At 35.5% G+C, this 18,986-nt stretch overlaps 1 protein-coding gene across 4 annotated transcripts in view; it reads left to right on the forward strand.

Annotated features, from left to right (window-relative positions):
- Positions 1-14,296, forward strand: part of HECA (hdc homolog, cell cycle regulator) — a 35,190-nt gene extending 20,894 nt beyond the window's left edge. For 2 of the 4 annotated variants that reach the window (XM_075203113.1, XM_075203115.1), the window contains exons 2-4: positions 4,249-5,289; positions 6,784-6,938; positions 10,651-14,296. In XM_075203113.1, coding sequence (XP_075059214.1) covers positions 4,249-5,289; positions 6,784-6,938; positions 10,651-10,815 — 1,361 coding nt within the window. In that variant the 3' untranslated portion in view covers positions 10,816-14,296. Of the gene's footprint in view, positions 1-4,248; positions 5,290-5,536; positions 6,740-6,783; positions 6,939-10,178; positions 10,371-10,650 lie in introns of those variants that run through there. The other 2 variants (XR_012689691.1, XM_075203114.1) reach the window with 2 other exon arrangements.
- The last annotated feature ends 4,690 nt before the right edge of the window (positions 14,297-18,986 follow it).

The following is an 18,986-nucleotide window of genomic DNA, read 5'->3' on the forward strand; positions in this document are numbered from 1 at the left end:
TTATCTTTGTCTCTTCTCTTATACTTTACCGTTCTTTTGCTCTAACATTGAGTGATTTTGTCTCTAGCGCTTTGCCTCTCTAAGGTACTCTGCTTCTCACTCTTCAAGCCTTTTATATACTCGTAGCTGGATAAGTGGATTTAATATACTTGCACCCATTTAAAGGCTCACAGTCATGAGTGTGCACACTGTTAAGGACCTGCTTGTCATGTCAGACACCTCTACTTAAAGCTGTCCAGACTATTTTCTGGTGCCTGAGCAACAGTTTGTGTTGGCATTTGTTGCACTTGTGTGTTATTCTGTCTGACCATTTAATTTTGAACTGACGAAGTCAATTACAATCCTGTTAAACTCTAAGAGCTAGTCAATGCCAATTAGTAGCTGTAACGTAGGTTCGCATCCAAGACAATTTCTTTAGTTGCATCGTTCAAAGGCCGACGCTGGGTTATATGTAGTGTCCAGGAAGGTGATTGGTGTTATGTAAAATGTAGTTTTGTATCTGGTGTTGCAGTTTTACTTATCTTTCCTGCAGTGAAAGTTGTTTTGGTAATTGGACACATTATTTTATTCTCAACTACTTTCCTTTTTTTTGTAGCAAGCAGTCCCACGAATGAAGTATCATTATCCAGAATTTACCTGAAGTTTTGCTCTCCTTTGCTTTAATGTTTTGATTCCTGGATAGTTATAGATTATCCTTAGGTGCTTCATTATTAAGCTCAATAGTTTCTAAAATGGGGCATCAGCACCTAGGTTTGGAACTGAATCACTGAAAAAAGTTATGATTTATTTAGGTTTTATGGTTTCTATTGTTGCCCATGTACAAACTATTTGTGGTTTTAAGAAGAAAAACATTCAGTTGCAATTTATATTTATGAAAGTGTGACCTTTTTATATCCTTTTACTTTTTCAAGATATTACTTTTGAATGTATTTACAGAGTAAGAAATTGGCTTTAGTCTTTACCTTTTAAAGCTCAAATGTGGAACATGGACAGATACTTGGTTACCCTCAGGGCTTTTACACCAGTTATAGATGTCTACTAAACATGTTTAGGATCTAGACAACTATCTGAACTAGTGTGAAAAAAGAGGCAAGTCAAGTACAGCTAATGTTAGCAGTGGACAGATTTGCATTACTGTAACAATACTAATCCAAAGGTTAGGAATCTAAATGACAAGTAGTGGTAAGAGATAGGTGGTAGACTGACAGAACAGCCAGGTACAAAACAGGAGTATCCAAACAAAATGAATAGCACCCTGGTATTCCAAGTAGAATCTGATGAATACAAGTGCATTGGTGTCCAAGTGGTTCAAGTTAGGATCATTTTAACTAAAATATGAACCACGTACCATCTTGTACACATGCAAACCATTGAAATTGAAATCTTGAGTATAAACATTGTTAAAACAAGTAGGACATAAAACACTGCTATTTGCCTAATTAACATTATCACCTTAAGATTCATCTATAAATTGATTTTGGAATATGATGAACAGAAGGGGCACAGGTTTCAGCAGCACACATGCTTGCTGAAAACCATACTATCCTGTATAAAAAAAAATGACATGGGTGCTCAGGAACCCCAGAGAAAAAGGTACAGAATGTTTCATTTTTAACAGGAACAAATCATGATATAGGAACTATACCTGCATGCTTGTAGGTATACCAAACATTTTATATGCAGCTGGAGAAACTTTTGTGATGCCTGGCTGACATTTGATACAGGCAGCTACCAGGTGCATTTTCTGTTTCTGCTTTAAATCTACTATCCGATGGACATGATCTGCAAATTTGAAACAAAGATATCTTACTTCTGTTGCTATAAGGGAAAATAAATATTTAAACCACTAACATTTCAGGTGTTCTGATTGAATGACTAACTGCTAATAATCTACAGTCACAGAGATCAGGAAGTATGCACCTTCTCTGTCCTAGACAATATCCAGCCACTACTATTTGTTACTATGGAAACATCTATGTGAAGGGATGCGGGGCACATTCTTTGCAGTGCTTTTGTCAGTAAATGCAGCTTTTCAAGAGTTTATACAATTTATGAGCAAACAACAAAAAAGATAATAAAGGGAGTATTAATAGAGATGTACATAAAGGTCTTGAAAATATTTTAAACACCAAATGATTACAAGTTTATATGCTGTGGCCATCACCCTACACTTTGGCTCTGTATGACTTTCTTTAGCAGAACGTTTCAACCATGTGTCAAAAGTCCCTTTGAAGGACTTTTGTATACTGAAAATGCTTAATGGTGCAACCATTGTAAATATGTTGTTTAAGGCGCTGCAGTGCTCTGCAGCATAGGACTGTGAGAAAAATAGAGCATATATAAAAATAGGACATGCAAGGCTGAAAAGTTTGAAACTGCAGTCATTGTAGAGGTACAAACAGACAGAAACATAATTTATTTTAGTTGTACATTTTAGTTGCACATATGTAGCTATGCTACTGCTCCCATCATTTTTATATGAAAAAACAAAACTTCCATGTGACATGAAATATCAAGGTCTGCTCGTGGTGCCTCTTGCAGGAGTATTACAGGTATTGATGAAGCTCTATCTTCAGTCCATTTTGGGATTTGGCTAATGTTACAATACTCTTTTTTTTTTTTTTTTTTTTTCCCCCTCTCAGTTTCATAAAAATAGTTGTTACCTTGTTTAAGTCGTTAGTAACAATGTTTTGTATGAACAACCATGCAATGTTCCTTGATACATCAATTGCACTATAACATACCATCGGTTTTGTCCGAGTTGTTCATAATTACTTTGTGGAAATAATTTTAATTTTCCTAATTCACACATCATTTTTTTTTTTTATTTTTTATTTTATTATATATCTTTTAGGTAAGTTGGTCACAATATAGAGTTTTTGGTTTTTTCGTCCTCCACCCCACCCCCCCTCCTCTTTTTTATTTCCCTGATACTCATTGTGATACATATTTTAGCAATTTGTTACATTTTACTTTTCACCAGTGTTCCTCTTGGCTTTCTTAATATTATGTAAATGGATTAGTCTTGTAGCATCATTTAATAAGGTATAGCCCTTAGAACTATTATTTAGACTGAACACTAGATTTCCTGAGGAATATTATTGCCAAATATCCTCTTTGGAGTACCTCATTTTCATATTTGCAACAAATAATTATAATCAGTCTTTTTCAATCTAACATTCTATGTATGTTGTTCTGTTATTAAATATATCAAAGTGCTTGTGGAAATAGCCGTTCTAAAATACTCAAATTTTTACTACAATACTGGGAAAATAATGACACTAAATTAAGTGTACGACTTTCTGGGAACAATTCTTTGATTAGTGTGACTAACTAGTTATCCAAAAAAATATGTGAATCTTAAATAACATTATACATATACTGAAATCTTTGGTAGATTGTGACAATTAAACACCCAACATGTATTTGTGTAGACCATTGATATCTGATCTGTGTTTAAAGTATTTAAATAGGGAATATAAATTGACTAACAGCTTTGTAATTGTTAGCATTAATCTTTTTCAAATAGAGATATGTTCGATACCACCTATTATCTATTTGTCTTTATAATTACAGATCACTTGTGCTCTAAATAGCATATGAATATCATCCTAATTTGTAATTGGAGGAAGGGCTCATATCTATTTCTTGCCAGATTCTAAATAAATAGACCAGTAAATAATATACCTTTTTTAGAGCATTTTTCACTACAGATTTTTATTAGACCATGTTCCTGGGAGACACCAGTCTGTCGAATTATTCAGTTTTTCTCTATTCCATATATAACTCTTGTATCTTGCAAAAATCAGGCACAGTAGAATGCGTCGGAGAGATGTAAGCTGCAAATGTTAGGAAGTAAGAAGAATTTCACTCTGGAATATTTTTATATTAAACTCGCCTTATGGAACTTGGATAACAGTGGGGTCTAATGTATGGGACCCTTATAGTTGGTCCCAGCTCTCTTTCGGATATCTCACTTGATGACCAATTAGTAGGGAGTGACAACCTATAAATGCCATACTAGGCTGTATGAGTCTGTGGTCTGGTTTGGATATCTGCAATACTTACACTGTGATGTGGTTTGCAACCAAAATGCTCAAAGTAATGTATTTTGATTTCTTCATTGAAAGGTGTGCTTTAGATCACTGTATAAAGCGTTATTTCTTATCATTGTTGCTTTTTCAATTTCTACTTTTTTTTTTTTAGACCAAATATACATTTATGTTTGTTTTTTTTGTTTTTTTGCAGAAGCAGCTTGTGCCACTCCACTTATTTGTAGTCTAAGTAGACCAATTGAGTTGGAGAAAGATGACTACCAGAAAGTCCTCTGTAACAATGAGCACTGTCCGTACGGTACTTGGATGCATCTGCAATGCTTTTATGAATGGGAAAGTAGCATTCTTGTCCAGTTCAACTGTATTGGCAGAGCGCGCAGTTGGAATGAGAAACAGTGCCGGCAGAACATGTGGACTAAGAAAGGATATGACCTGGCTTTTCGGTTTTGCTCATGCCGTTGTGGTCAGGGCCATTTAAAGAAAGATACAGATTGGTACCAGGTAAAACGAATGCAGGATGAAAAGAAGAAAAAATGTGGCCCAGATAAGCCCACTGGTAGATCCATGTCTGAGTCTTCCGATGAAGTGAAGAAGTGCCGTGGTACAACAAAGCCTCAGAAATCATTGAGCTTTGACCCCCCTCGTAGACATTCAGTGGACAGGCAAAACTCCCTAGAAAAGGGTGTCAGTGGAGGTTCACTAGGGTTACGTTCTCCATGTATTTCTCCTGGCCAGTCTCCTCCTGCTGGCTATCCTATCCTTTCCCCTTCTCACTTTAATGTTCCCCGCAGTTCTAGATACCTAGGGGAATTTTTAAAGAATGCAATTCATTTGGAGCCCCACAAGAAAAGTATGGCCACCGGAGGTGTGCTTAGGAACACGCACTTTGACTACAGTGTTTCTGGATTGCAGGCTCACAGGTCAGGGCGTTTGGATGCTCCAGTACAATTTCTCAGAAGACTTGACCTTTCTGAACTATTAGCGCATATACCACGGCATAAATTGAACACTTTCCATGTGCGTATGGAAGATGATGCGCAAGTTGGGCAGGGGGAGGACCTACGAAAATTTATCCTATCCGCTCTCAGTGCTAGTCACAGAAATGTGGTCAACTGTGCATTATGCCACCGGGTGCTCCCTGTATTTGAGCAGTTCCCTCTGGTGGATGGAACGTTATTTCTCAGTCCATCAAGGCATGATGAGATTGACTATGATGTACCTTGCCACCTTCAAGGTAAAATATTTGTTTAATAAAATGCCACAATTTTATAATTTCACATACCCTATCTCTGTTTCAATTTCTAAAGCATGTGGTCTATGTATTTCCTAAGCAGCTCTGACTTGAAAATGCCCATACTGCTATAAAAGTTTCGTCATTAATATATTTTATATTTTGAATAGTTTGCTACATTCTTTAGCATGTTTTAAGTCTACCAGGTCAACCATGTGGTCCAGTTTATGTTGCTGTTTGTCTTCCCCAGGTATAATCATCTTGTGTCCATGTATAACTCTTCAGAGATATTCAGTTACTTTAAATTGCCATTTGACTCTTGTTTTAGCCGTGGTGCTGAATAATTGTCACAGACATCCACGTGTGGAGTATTCAAGTTTTTCTTGGGATATGCTAAATGGCTCCCAAAGCTGGATGCTGAGTGTGCATAATGATAATGTATTTCAGCAATAAGTATAACCGTATAATGGTGGTTGTCACATTGCTACTGGGCTATGTGCCAAAGAAAATGCTAAATATCAATCAGAGGTTACCTAGTTCCAGTGGTAAGTATCCATGATATTAAAAAGCCTAGTTACTATAGACCTCACTGCTGACAGTTGGACTTGATTATTTTTTTTTTTAACACAATCCCATCCTCAATGCCTGGCACTGCCAGAGCTTGAGAGAACTCACCCCATTGTGCTCCAAACCAGCTGCTTATATAATTGTCAACCTGGAAGTACTCCATTACAAACGGCGCTCTTTCTAAAGGAAAAAAGTACCTTATTTATTTTTAAAGTATTCTTTATACCTTACTTAATAGACAACAATAGTCAATAATAACAATTATTAACAAAGAATCAACATACCAATTTTACAGAGCTGCCATCACATCTGGGTTACAGATCAATACATAGAAACATAGAATTTGATGGCGGATAAGAACCGCTTGACACATCTACTATACCCTTTTTTAGATCAACACTGTTTACACTGCCCCTCTGTGTCCGCAGGGCACCACATACAGCACTTGGAGTATGGACGGGTGCCTCTGAACTGCAAGTGTCTTAGGACCCCCACAGTTCTGCTAGTTTGATAGGGAAAGTTTCTATTTTAAAAAAATGTTTTGTTCGGAAATATCTTTTCATATGATTTGACTGTTACATAGTCCCATGTGGAACTGTTTCAAACCAATTTTCTTGTCCGAAACAGAAGGTGGATGTTTAGGGAGTACATTTAGTTGGGTCAGGTAACAGAGTTTACACCTTTTGGCAAAAACACCTCTATAAATGTACAATTTAATAATTGAGACAATTTTTAAGCAATGTAGTCAATATTTGCAATGCATTTTTACATAAAAATTATTTAACCCATATGACCACTGAGTGGAGCTCTAACACATAATTCTGACATTTAAGTGTACATTTGTTTGTTGCATAAACTCAACTGTAGGTGTTGTTTCAGAGTCTGCTGCCTTTCTGTGCCTCTTGATCATTGTTCTATTCTCACCTTTAGGAAGGCTTATGCACTTGTATGCTGTTTGTGTGGACTGTTTAGAAGGTGTTCACAAAATCATCTGCATCAAATGCAAATCTCGATGGGATGGAAGCTGGCATCAACTGGGAACCATGTATACTTATGATATTTTGGCAGCCTCCCCATGCTGTCAGGTTTGTATTGAGTAATATTATTTTGAAAGTTTTAGTGAGAGCGACTTTTGCTTATTCTTGAAACAAGGTGTTTGGGTGATTGCCTTCACAGCTCAAGTTTGTCATTCCTACCGAAATCCAGCAGATCAGACTTCAGTAGTTTTTACAATAGATAACATTGTGAAGCGAATTACTGTGCTATACTAAATTGTACTTATTTCTGTGTGTGGCACTCGCCTGTTGAGAGTGGGGCTGGCTGCAGTGGGCCATGGGGACCTGAAGGTGGAATATCCTGGGCTATGACGCTGTGAAGGCTGAAGGGGAATAAGAAGTATTACATGTGAGGAATTATAATTGCGTGTGAAGCTGCATTGGGGTACATGGGTAAAGTGGAGTCTAGTGTACACATAAATATTTAATGTACACAGTATGGCAAAAAATGTTCTAGGTTTGCCACACTGATGAAGTATATCCATATTACCATAGTTTATATGTTAAAGATTCACATTTATGGTAGAATAAGCACTTCTTCTTTGTAGGGAATGTATGTTTGCATCATGCTATGCTTGCATCATGCTATGTTTGATGCTCTAAGTTTTATTGACTTTCCTGTCCGTATGCTAATTTAAAATGATGCAGCCGTCAGTCTGCTTTGTGCGTCATGCATATTTCCTAATGACAGTATAAACTACAATTAAGTTGGCAAACCCGTTTATGACCTGTCTGTGTTAAATAACATGTAGAGTGTTAAGAAACAGATTGTGGGCCCTTTATGATTATCTGTGCGCCATTTGTCTTGATCCAAATATTATTTAAAAATAAATAAAACAAAAAATAAAAGGGAAGAGAAACATTTTGCTGAGTAACACTTGACACTGCCAGAAAATGGTAGCTGTGAAGTATTAGGAGTAATGCTATAAAATATTTTTTTCTCAAAAGTTCTGTAGTATATGCTTGGAACACAATTACATAAAATGTATGTCAACAAATAGGCAATTTTAAAAAGGTGCCATTTAACAATAACCTCATTATAATGTGTGCTAGAATGGCCATTTGGTCTTTATTTGCAGATTACAGGTAGAAGTGTCTCATGTCCCAGTCAAGACACACATGACTACTAAAGTGTGTAGTGGGTTGTTTGTGAGCCTTGAAAGAGATTAAAACCATTGCCAAAGACATTGACCTCCATCACTGTGCAAATAAAAAAAAAAAATTAAAACAAAATAAAAATTTTATGCCATCGTTGGTCTTGCCCAAATGTCATCCAGCAAATATTAAAAGCACATGGCATGCAACGCTCCCAGGGATGTTTCAAAGACTCCTGGAGTAATGGGTTAATTTATTAAGACAGGCTTCTCAAATCAACCACCAGAAAACATGGGGAAGTTGATAAAGGATACTAAAAAAGAAACCACTTCTCTCCAAATAAAGAAAATTGTTGCTCATTGAACGTTTCCCAATAACCGCCTTAATATTATTAGACTAATTGAGGAATATTCTGTGAACAGATAAGGAGAAAGTGATACTGATTAGTAATATTGTACTTGGCGAAAACTAGACCCTGCCTTTCAGTTGCATACTTCACATCTCAATTAATATATACAGTTGTGGCCATAATATTTTCTCATTTGCATTTTTTTTTTATAAAACTCACAATTTCCTGTAAATGTAAATTAAAAACTGTGTGCGTATGTATGTGTGTAAAAAAAATAAAATTTATATATAATTTTTTATGGTTTATTACACTCATGGAAAAGACTCTGGGGTATGGTTATCCATGAGTGCACTTTTTTACATTATGTGTGTGGTTTCATATCTGTTTTGGGGGCTGTGGAGCTCAATTAATTAGACCCAATCCTGACTGACTAGGACTTGCAGAAAAAGCACAAGCCTATGCCTTCTTTCTTAACCACCTCTTATTTTTTTTTCCTCCTCCACCCTTCCGTTATGTTTTTCACCTGAATAATGTAAGCATGTCAGAATTATGTATGCCTATTACACTTTTGTGTAATTTTATAGCCTGATTTATAATTATATTAACAGTTATAACATGAAAAGGGAGGTGCTCATGATCTTTGAGGAAACAGTTGATTATCAACAAATTCATCAGGAGCACAGTGTACACTTTGGAACATCAATTGTGATTGTTTCCTTCGGACAAATAATGATCTAGAATGAACACTGTACAGAAGATTGTCAATGCATCCACCTGTGAATAGCATGACATCAATCCTAAACATATAGAGATCCACAGCTCTTTTGTTGCTTAATTGGGATATGGCAATACACTGTTCGTATATGCAATAATGTATAATGATATAGGGAGAAAAGCACTATAGAAATAAAGAAGAATTATTAATAATGGTGGTGACATGGAGTAAAAAAAAAAGTGTTGTCTTGGCTATTCTCATCAAATCACAATTTGACAGTCTTTTTAAATAGAGATGTATTTGCTTACCATAAATAAGGCATGCAGCAATAATAGCAGCTGCTACCACCAGTGTGTACTAAACTTTAGAATTTTATGTCTGTGATTTAAATTCAGCATGAGTTGTTGGGACTAAGACTTACGGTCATATGACCATTTTGTCCCTATGGTTTTACACCTTTTTATATTCGCATAGACAAAGCATCAATGCAACATGAAACTGGTATTGTGCCATGATTAAAAATAAAATAAAGCCAACAAATGGGTCTTGGTTCTAAAGGTTCACATACTTATACTTTTACTAACAAAAAGTCAACCACTTTAAATCATATCCATAGATAACACAAGTCTGATTAAAGAAGAACCCGATTCAAAATTGGAGTTTCTCCATTAAGGTAGAGGTGTGGTGGATTTTCCTCCCACGTAAGCATGTGTCTTACATAACAATTGCCACTTGAACGGACGCATGTGCTGCTATTTCCTGGAACTTGCAATGATTGGAGGGTTGAAGCCACTGAAAATGGCCTTGAACGGGTGCCACAGTGCCTCAATCATAGTACCGTTTCCAGGAACATTACACCAGGCAGGGACCACACTGGTACAAGTTCTACCGGTGGTGCTGACTTTATTAGATGCAGGTATATTGATAAATCCACTGGGTTTGCAAACCAGCCCTAGAAATAAGTATTTTAACTATCTCACGTTATGCCAGAATAGTTTTAAATCCCCTGTGATTACTTTTGTTTTTTAATATTCATTTAACAAAATTGGGTTGTGCAGTTAAATTAAGGCCCCCTCCCCCCATTATTTTATATTTGTATTTGCCTATTCAGTGGACCAGCGCTGATGATCGGTGTACAGATTCAAGCCTACATGGTGATTGATTTGATGGATGTGAAGACCTGCGTGACCATGCAGCTCTCCTGCCTCTAACAGTGTATACTGTTACCATGCAGGCTTGCAGCAGGGAGCCAAGCTGTGTACAGTATCATACACTGCTTCTTTAGTGCTGGATTGCCTGATGGGTAAGTACAATGTAAGATAAGACCATTATTAGGTGGTCATGAGTTTACATTGCAGGATTTTTAATTTATCTACACAACCCTTTCAAGTTTTTTTGTTCTATATTCATTAGTAGGGAGAAATTTTGACGACATGGGTATTAACCAACTGTTTCACGCTACTCTGTCTCCATATACTAACCTTGACTTCACTTTTAATTTTATTGATTTTTTTTTTAATTCTTCATATTTTCAATTCATTTAAAGTTCAATTTAATTTATTGTCTTAATTTGTGTATCGCAGGCCCGACTGAATTGCAAGCACTGTGGGAAGCCAGTCATTGACGTACGCATTGGGATGCGGTATTTTTCAGAATACAGCAACGTTCAACAGTGCCCTCACTGTGGGAATTTAGACTACCATTTTGTGAAGCCATTCTCTTCGTTTAAAGTACTAGAGGCCTATTGACGAAAGCTTTGTTTTAGTAATAGCCATTTTATAGGTATTACTACTTTTGTTATATATCTTTTTATAGGAAATATTCTGTGAAAAAAATAGCTTCTTTTTCTAATTCAAAAAAAAAAACAATTGCATCATTTTTTTTTCTTGAATTGTGTTACTAAAACTTGTAAATAGTATTTACAGTTTCCTCTATGTGGGAAATGTGACGGGTGAATGTAAATCTATGCCAGCAAAGTGTATTTTTTCTGTCCTGTTTAAGTATTTGGGCATAGTACTCTAATTTCTATTTAATACAAAACTTGTCCTCATTGATTAAGCACTTATAAAAGAAAACAAATCATTTTCCATCAAAGTAAATTTAGATATTTTAAGAATAAATTTGATATTTTAAGCCATTTGCTTTTTTTTATTACCAGTTTTGTTCTGGTTGGAGAAAAGGGGTCAAACTTTGTTTAATAGCGATTTTTATATATATTTTGACCTGGTCAAAAAAAATTTGATACATATTAATCCCTTTAACCAGAAGAGTGCAAAATGAGGTCATTGTTAATCCAAAGTATTTTTCTCACTTAACTAAAGCTAAAAATATGATTTTGGGTTGAATTAGGTAACCTAAAATGCAAATGTTTACTTTCTAGTACTCTGTGCATCTGGCAGGTCATCACGTATATCTTACGTTTTGGGTGGACCTTGTTTGGGTTGGTAAAACCCCTTTCTGATGTACTTCCCATTCATGTGAATGAAATTTTCATGTGGGAAGGGCTTTGGCAACCCTTACAAGTCACACTGGAGCAGGAGGGAGGATTGTCTGTTAGGTAGGTTTGGCGATTCGGCAGGTTTATTGATGTGTGTGAAGGTCAAAACGGCAGTAATAAGAAAAAAAAAATAATTGCATATTATTTTAGGTCACCTGATTTCACCCAAAATTAAATTTTTAGTTTTGATTTAAATTAACCATTTTAACACCTCTTCATTTAAAACAAATCAAATAATTCATGATTGTTATTTTTGTATTGTACTACTGGAGCGCACTGATCTTTTCTTTTATTGGGTGCTTTGTTTAAATAATAATTCTAAACTAATATAGTGCCACCAAAATTGAAAATTTCAATGTGATGTATTTGGAAATAAACCCATATCTGCTTCCAAATGTGGGTAGAACAGATAGAATCATCAAAACAAATATTATGTTGGGAACTTTAAGGGCTCGTTCACACCTATCATGTGTTAATGCGCTATTAGTGCTAATGAACGCCTAAAATTAGGATTAAAAATAGGAAACAAGGTTTCTGTTGGGCTCGTTCCCACCATTGCATTCTAAAATGTTAATCCTAAATTTAAAATTTTAGAACCAGCAGGACCTATTTATTTATTTGTGTAAACATGTACAACCAACACAATAGATTCTATTGGAGAAAAAACATGAAAACGCTTTAAAATTGTATCGCTATTGCGTGCATTATTTTTCCTGCATTTTATCCATTTTCAGAGCTTATATGTTGTATGATCAATCCCTTAATGGTGTGTCTGTTAAAAGAAAGAAAAACTAAATGGCAAAAATAAACACAGACGCATTCAATGCACAAATAAAGCCATGACAATCTCACTCTAATTACCATAGTGATCATGTAGTTAACTTTGCCTGTAATGATTTCCATTTATATGAATTAACTTAAAGAACAAAACAAGGCAGAAGTTTGATGACTTTCAACATGCGTAAAATATTTTGCACAGTATTTTAAGATTAAAACTTATGTGAGTTGTAAGTAGATTTTGTGTATCTTTAAAACTGGTATTCAAAAACAATTATGGTGACCTTTCCAATTTACAAATTCAAATCACTTTACAAGTATATTGATAAGCAACAGTTATTGTAAGAAAAAGTATAAATCTTTCTACCATCATGCAGCAAGCAAGATACTACAAAGAATAAAGTTTCCACGTAGTAGTTTTGTTTTGTTTTTTTATTTGTTTTCGGGGATTTTACTATTTTAAAGCAAGGTTTTTTTTGTTTTTAATTTAGTAAGTCATGACACGGTTTTAGAACAGAGATTGTTGCGCTTTTTCTTTAAGGCACTGTATAATTGTATGCAAATATTGAACATGTATGTGTTATCATGCATTGAAAAAGAACAAATTGGCACTTAAAATGGGACAGTGTATAAATAATTTTGCTAATAAATTAGGTTATGAGCTCTGCTTGAAGAAAAGGAATGATACAATAAATATTGATTACACAAATCTGAAGTTATTGTTTTGTGGGTAAAAAAAAAATATTGATCTTCAGCAAGGGGATGGACGACATGTTTTTGCCTAGAGTGTATCAACGTAAATGTTATGTGGATATGCAACACCACCAATGCCTGCTTATAAAAAATAATATGGGAAAGTAAAGGAGCAGTAGCAACTTCTGCAGAATAACCAGGGCTATGACTTCTGATCTCTTGAGACGTTGAAGTGACATCTGATATCACTGCTTTAACGGACAAGTGAGGCCCAAGAAACAGCTGCACAGCAACATAGGTATACACTGCTGAGTTATTCCCAGCAGCCTACTACCACCTGTCCTCCTCTTTTAAAGTAAGCGTGGCCTAGTGGGCATTTGCTCTATTCCCCTCTCCAGATCTCCAAACTGAAAACCGCTAGTTATACACCAAGTTCTCATTACAATGTAATCTGTTTGCAAATGACACTTTCGTCATATGGATGATGCTTTTATTATGTTGAAAACCTTTTTTTTACTTTGTGAATCAGGCTGGCAGCTTATGTAAGCAGTCTGCAGAGAGCTTTCAATGCCTAATGTGATTGATTGACAGAAGACGCCTGTAAATTTTATGTAACTAACTGCTTTATGGTAAATTTAATATCTTCGCACCAATCATGATATTATTACAAATAAATGTTACAGGGTATGTTTTCAGATCAACTTGTATTCCAGGTTTGGTGCCCATTTTAAAATTGCAACTATATACTTAAAGGCATTGTTTACATTCAGATAACTCCCAATGCCTTCCGGCAACTAGGTCTTGTCACCAAAATGGCGTTCTTGTGGATGCATTATACATAGCAGAGGTATACTAATCATCATCACCATTTATTTATATAACGCCACTGATTCTGCAGCGCTGTACAGAGAACTCACTCGCATCAGTCCCCATTGGAGCTTACAGTCTAAATTCCCTAACACACACACACACACACACACTAGGGTCAATTTTGATAGCAGCCAATTAACCTACTAGTATGTTTTTGGAGTGTGGGAGGATACCGGACTGACCCGTTTTGATGTAACATTTGTCCATTCTTCTTTTAAAAAAATAAAATACTGATAGGTAAGCATTAGAAATAAACAAAACACAAGGTTCATTCTGCAGAGATGTTCCATCTTAAACTTGCAAAGGAAGAACTAAATAAAGGGGACTTGATGCATCCTGTTATATGAATTTTAGGTTTTCACTACTTCCAAGATCTGCATATGATGATGAATACCAGAATATTTCACTTTCTAAAACCTAAATCTTTCTGAATAATTAGGATTATATTGTGTCTGGCCTGATGGATGGAAAAGGACTGATTAACAATAAAAAATTAACAATCATTGAAATCAGGAGGAATAAGAATTTGATATAAATAGTTGGCATTCACTGCTTGGTCCCTAATAGATAGTGCAACCTTCATTTGAAAGTAGTTTTGCAGATTTCTAAATTTCTATGTAGAAGGTATTGATACCTTTTACAGATTCAAATCCATGTAAAATTGAATGCATATAGTTTTCATTTGCGGAAATCCTAGCTTGGCGTTTTGACTATACACATTCTTACTATACTGATCCAATTAAAATGTTGAGGTTACATTGGTCTTACCTTTCCTTGGTTACCAGAACAGGTTAGAAATAATATTAAATGCCTACTGGATACTATAATAAATGTGAAATACAAGTCAAAAAATTAGGTCTTACTGAAGAAAAATGGCGATGGACCCTAAGCCCCCACTTCCACCAAATAGAGAATCATTTGAGAGAAACTCGCCTATGTGTTTTCCTGCTCAAACCATGATGAATTGAAATGTTGCAAATTGAGCTTCTTGACACAATTTGTCCATTTATCTATATCCACAACCTCCATCTGCAGCTTAACAGGTCCTGTAGTGCAAGTGTTTGTGAGGGTGATATTTCTCCTAATCTGGTGGGCATTGCAGGTATGGGACCTCTATTGTAAGTAAATAAACTAGTTTGCTCAGAGTAAGTTTTTAAAGACCTTTTAATGTTTTAAACCAGTGTTTCCCAAACCCAGTCCTCAGACAGCCCTAACAGTGCAGGTTTTCCATATCTCCTTGCTGGAGCATTGGTGTATTCATTACTGACGGACACATTGTACTAATGGCTCGTGACCTGGAAAACATGCACTGCTTAGGGCCCCCAGAGGACTGGGTATGGGAAACACAATTTAAAACTTTTTATCTCTCCCACTAATTTACTGGACAATCACCTTTTGTGGATAATTTCGTTTTCTGCTCTGTGTGCTGTCCACTTTGGATAATCATAATGTCAGCTGCACTCAAAATTGTCAAAATGATTTCAAACTGTATAGATTTAAATAAATATATAATCAATCAGTCCCAGAAAAATTCATCCAGTATAGTATTAAAAAAAATTGTGCATGCTTTATAGTGAAAATACAAAACAGCCATATGTCGAAATAGGGACAAAAAAACAGTACAAGTGAAAACTGCCAATGAGGAAAGTCAGTATATATGACTGAAACAGTTGTTGGGTTTCTTTCTCCAAAACACTCAGTATGTATGTTTCTAAATAAATTTGTATATTTTGCAGTTTTTTGTTTTTCAACACTTGTGCTGGTCTTTGTCCCTGTTTTGGATATGTATTTGTAGTCCTTGTCTATATAAAAGATATGTAGGCGTGTCCTGTTTTTAGTTTTACAATTATTTTGTGTTCAATTCCACTGTAAAATGTAAGTGTAACAAACGATTGGTATCAAACATAACAAAAGCTGAAAATTCTTTACCGTATTAAAAAGGTGGATTAACCTGAGATGATTTCTTAAATAAGCAGTAGTCCATGTGTTACCCTCAAAAGGTCGTATAGTACATAGGGATAGAAGGAACTGTAGCTGTGCAGGTATTTGAGCCACAGACAGGTCTAAATATGTATTCATATGTAAAATCTTATTTTAACCACTTTTTTTTTTTGTGTGATATTTTATTTTTATTTTTTTCTAAAAAGGTTTTATTTTTATATAGTTCTCATACATGAAAGAACATTTTAAATTACCATACTGAAAGTGTATACTGCTAAAGATTTATGTGGAAACCACAACCATAGTAGCCGGCAATGGTTGTAGTTATGGCACTGCACTGACTTGATTTCACAAAGACACACTAAGGTTATTATAAGATGAGCTACAAAATTTCAGTTTCATAGCTAAAGAAATGCATTTGTAACACATGTTGTTGTTGCTTGACAAGATCCAAGGATCTCCATAGAGTATAATTAGGCCAAAAAATGCAAGGAATACTTTCTTTAGCTTGAAAAGTTCGGCATTTGTAACTCGTCTCACTCTAGTCTTAGGGCAAAGGGAGAGAGGTGTGTTAGAGCGCTGTGGATTTACAACCACAATTGAAGGTATGAAACCCCTTTTAGAGGGTTCCAATTAAGACGCAGGTCTGGAAACACTGACAGCAGTGAGTGAAGAGAGCTGCCGGTGCTGCCAGACCTAACCTGCTCCTCTGCTTAAAGTGGACTTTATTTGTCAAGTCAGGAGCCACACTCCTTATAGACCTAAGTAGATGTTTAACCTTACGGGCAGTGTCTACATCTCTTCTCTCTTGGCTAGCAACACTTTGTGGCTACGTTGTGGTAACTGGTGGTGTTGGAGTTGCAGACTACTGAAGGGGGGTTCTTGGATGCAGTTTCCCTGTAATAAGGCAGTACATCAGCTTTGGAAGCTCTTGGAAAACCTCACGTGTGACTTAAATATATTGTTTCCCACATATTAACTGTTGGTACAGTAGTGCGTTATACCTTCAGGACACCATAGTCTCCAAATGTGCTTGCTTGAGTGTGGGTTGGTACTTATTCACATAGTTAGAAAGTCCTGATTTTTGTTTTTCTCTATACATTGCTCATAATTGCATAATTCTGATGAATGGCTTCCGAGTAGGTTATGTATCTTTTGCTATTCAGTTACCTCTAATGGCCATTTTTGATACTTTTAAAGAATGTCATATTAAAGAAATTTATTTTAAGAAATTCTTCTGTGGGGTACAGCATATTCCCTACTCACCACTATCCTAATCTCAAGTAATGTGTTAAGACCATACTTGCCAACTCTCCTGGAATGTCCGGGAGACTCCCGAAATTTGGGTCAGTCTCAGGGACTCCCGGGAGAGCTGGCAAATCTCCCGCATCCCGATACTGGTAACCCAATGACGCGATTCGTGGCCAATCGCGTCATTTTGGCCCCGCCCGTCGCAACAAAACAGCATTTCTGTCTCTGGGCCAATATTACGCGATTGGCCGCCTCCCGCCCTCCAGACACGCCCCTCTACAAGGAGAAAGTAGGCAAGTATGGTTAAGACTTGTCAGTGTCTGATCAGGATTCATTAATGTGGGACCTCTGATATTGCAGAACTCTTGTGAATTTCATTCAGGATTACCAATTTCTGTATACCGACCTCTACTTTTCAGAAAAAAGCACTTGCATTGGGTTTAAAAAAATAATAATAAAAAAAAAAAAAAAGACAAGGAAGTGAACAAATAAGCATTTGTGGAACACATCAGAATGCAGGGTGAAGCTGTGGTGACAGGTTTAAAGCAGTTTGGCAAAGGGTATTTTACACCGAAGATATACTGTATGTGTACCGTATAAATCATTATGTATTTTTGCAAATGTTTTAAGATATGCTTATTAGTTGTAAAAAGCCTTTACCTATAACATATAACTAGTTTTTGTTCTAAGCATTAACTGTGACCTTACATTTCCACTTATGAAATTAGAGCATGTTGTGTTTTCAGTTTTATTTCAACAATAAGGCCAGGTTTTATTCATCTATAATAGCATATAATGTTATAAAATTCCAGCCATAATCTATTTTGCTATAATGATTTCCCATGAGGCATTTGACATAACTTTTAAATATATACATTACAGCAAAATAAATGCCTGTAGGGTTTATTGCATTATAGTTTTGCTATAGTTTGTTCTTTAAAGTATTCAGCATAACTTGATTATTTCCAGTAGTCTGAAGCACTAATAGAATAAAAAAAAATGGTGAACATAACTGCACTTAATGTTTTGATCGTATCTAAAAGTGTATTTCAAGGCTTAAAGTATTGATAATCACAACTATTCTAAATATAAGAGGCATTGGTTTTATTGATATGATGACCACTTTTTTTTACCTTGGTCAAAGACTGTTCCTAACTGAAAATTGAGTCTATTGTCAGAATTGGCGGATTATACAGACAATGTTTATGACTCTGACATTTTAAATATTGTTACAGCTACAAACATGAATATTTTATCATGGATCACCTGCACTTGTCAGTGAAAAATAAAATTACGTTTTGCATACCTTCATGGAAATGAATTTTATTTATTTTAATTGTCATTTGGTGTGTTCTAAGTATGAAATTAATTTACATCTGTGTTTTACCATGGTTCTTTTAGCTAACAACTTGAATAGGACAGTTAGTATCTTGTGAAGAGAAGTATTGTGGAGCAGAAACTGCCCAGGTCAGTCGTCTTCTATCAGATGACTGCATACATAAGTGGAGTGAATTCTTATATAAACAACTGAAATATATCCTTGTCACAAAAACACTCACATGAGCAGACATGGGTTGTGAAAGGGTTAATCAAAACAAAACCACGTGGTCTGTCTAAAAATGATTAAACTCCCCCAAAGTTACATCTCACATTCACTATTAACTACCCAGTTCTGCTACTGGGTCATTCCACATCAAATGAACACAGGGTTTCACACTGACAATTTCAGATTAAAATGAAATGTGGTATAATAAATGCTGCCCTTGGTGTAAAGAAAACCCCCAAATCCTAGGCTGATATGTACATTGGTTATATGTCTTTTAAAGCTGACTTTTTTTCTTTTTTTTTTTTTAATTGATATTTTGCTTTTAACATTTTTTTTAAACTAAT

This window comes from Mixophyes fleayi, chromosome 3, assembly GCF_038048845.1.
Source record: "Mixophyes fleayi isolate aMixFle1 chromosome 3, aMixFle1.hap1, whole genome shotgun sequence".
In the NCBI taxonomy this organism is placed as follows: domain Eukaryota; kingdom Metazoa; phylum Chordata; class Amphibia; order Anura; family Limnodynastidae; genus Mixophyes; species Mixophyes fleayi.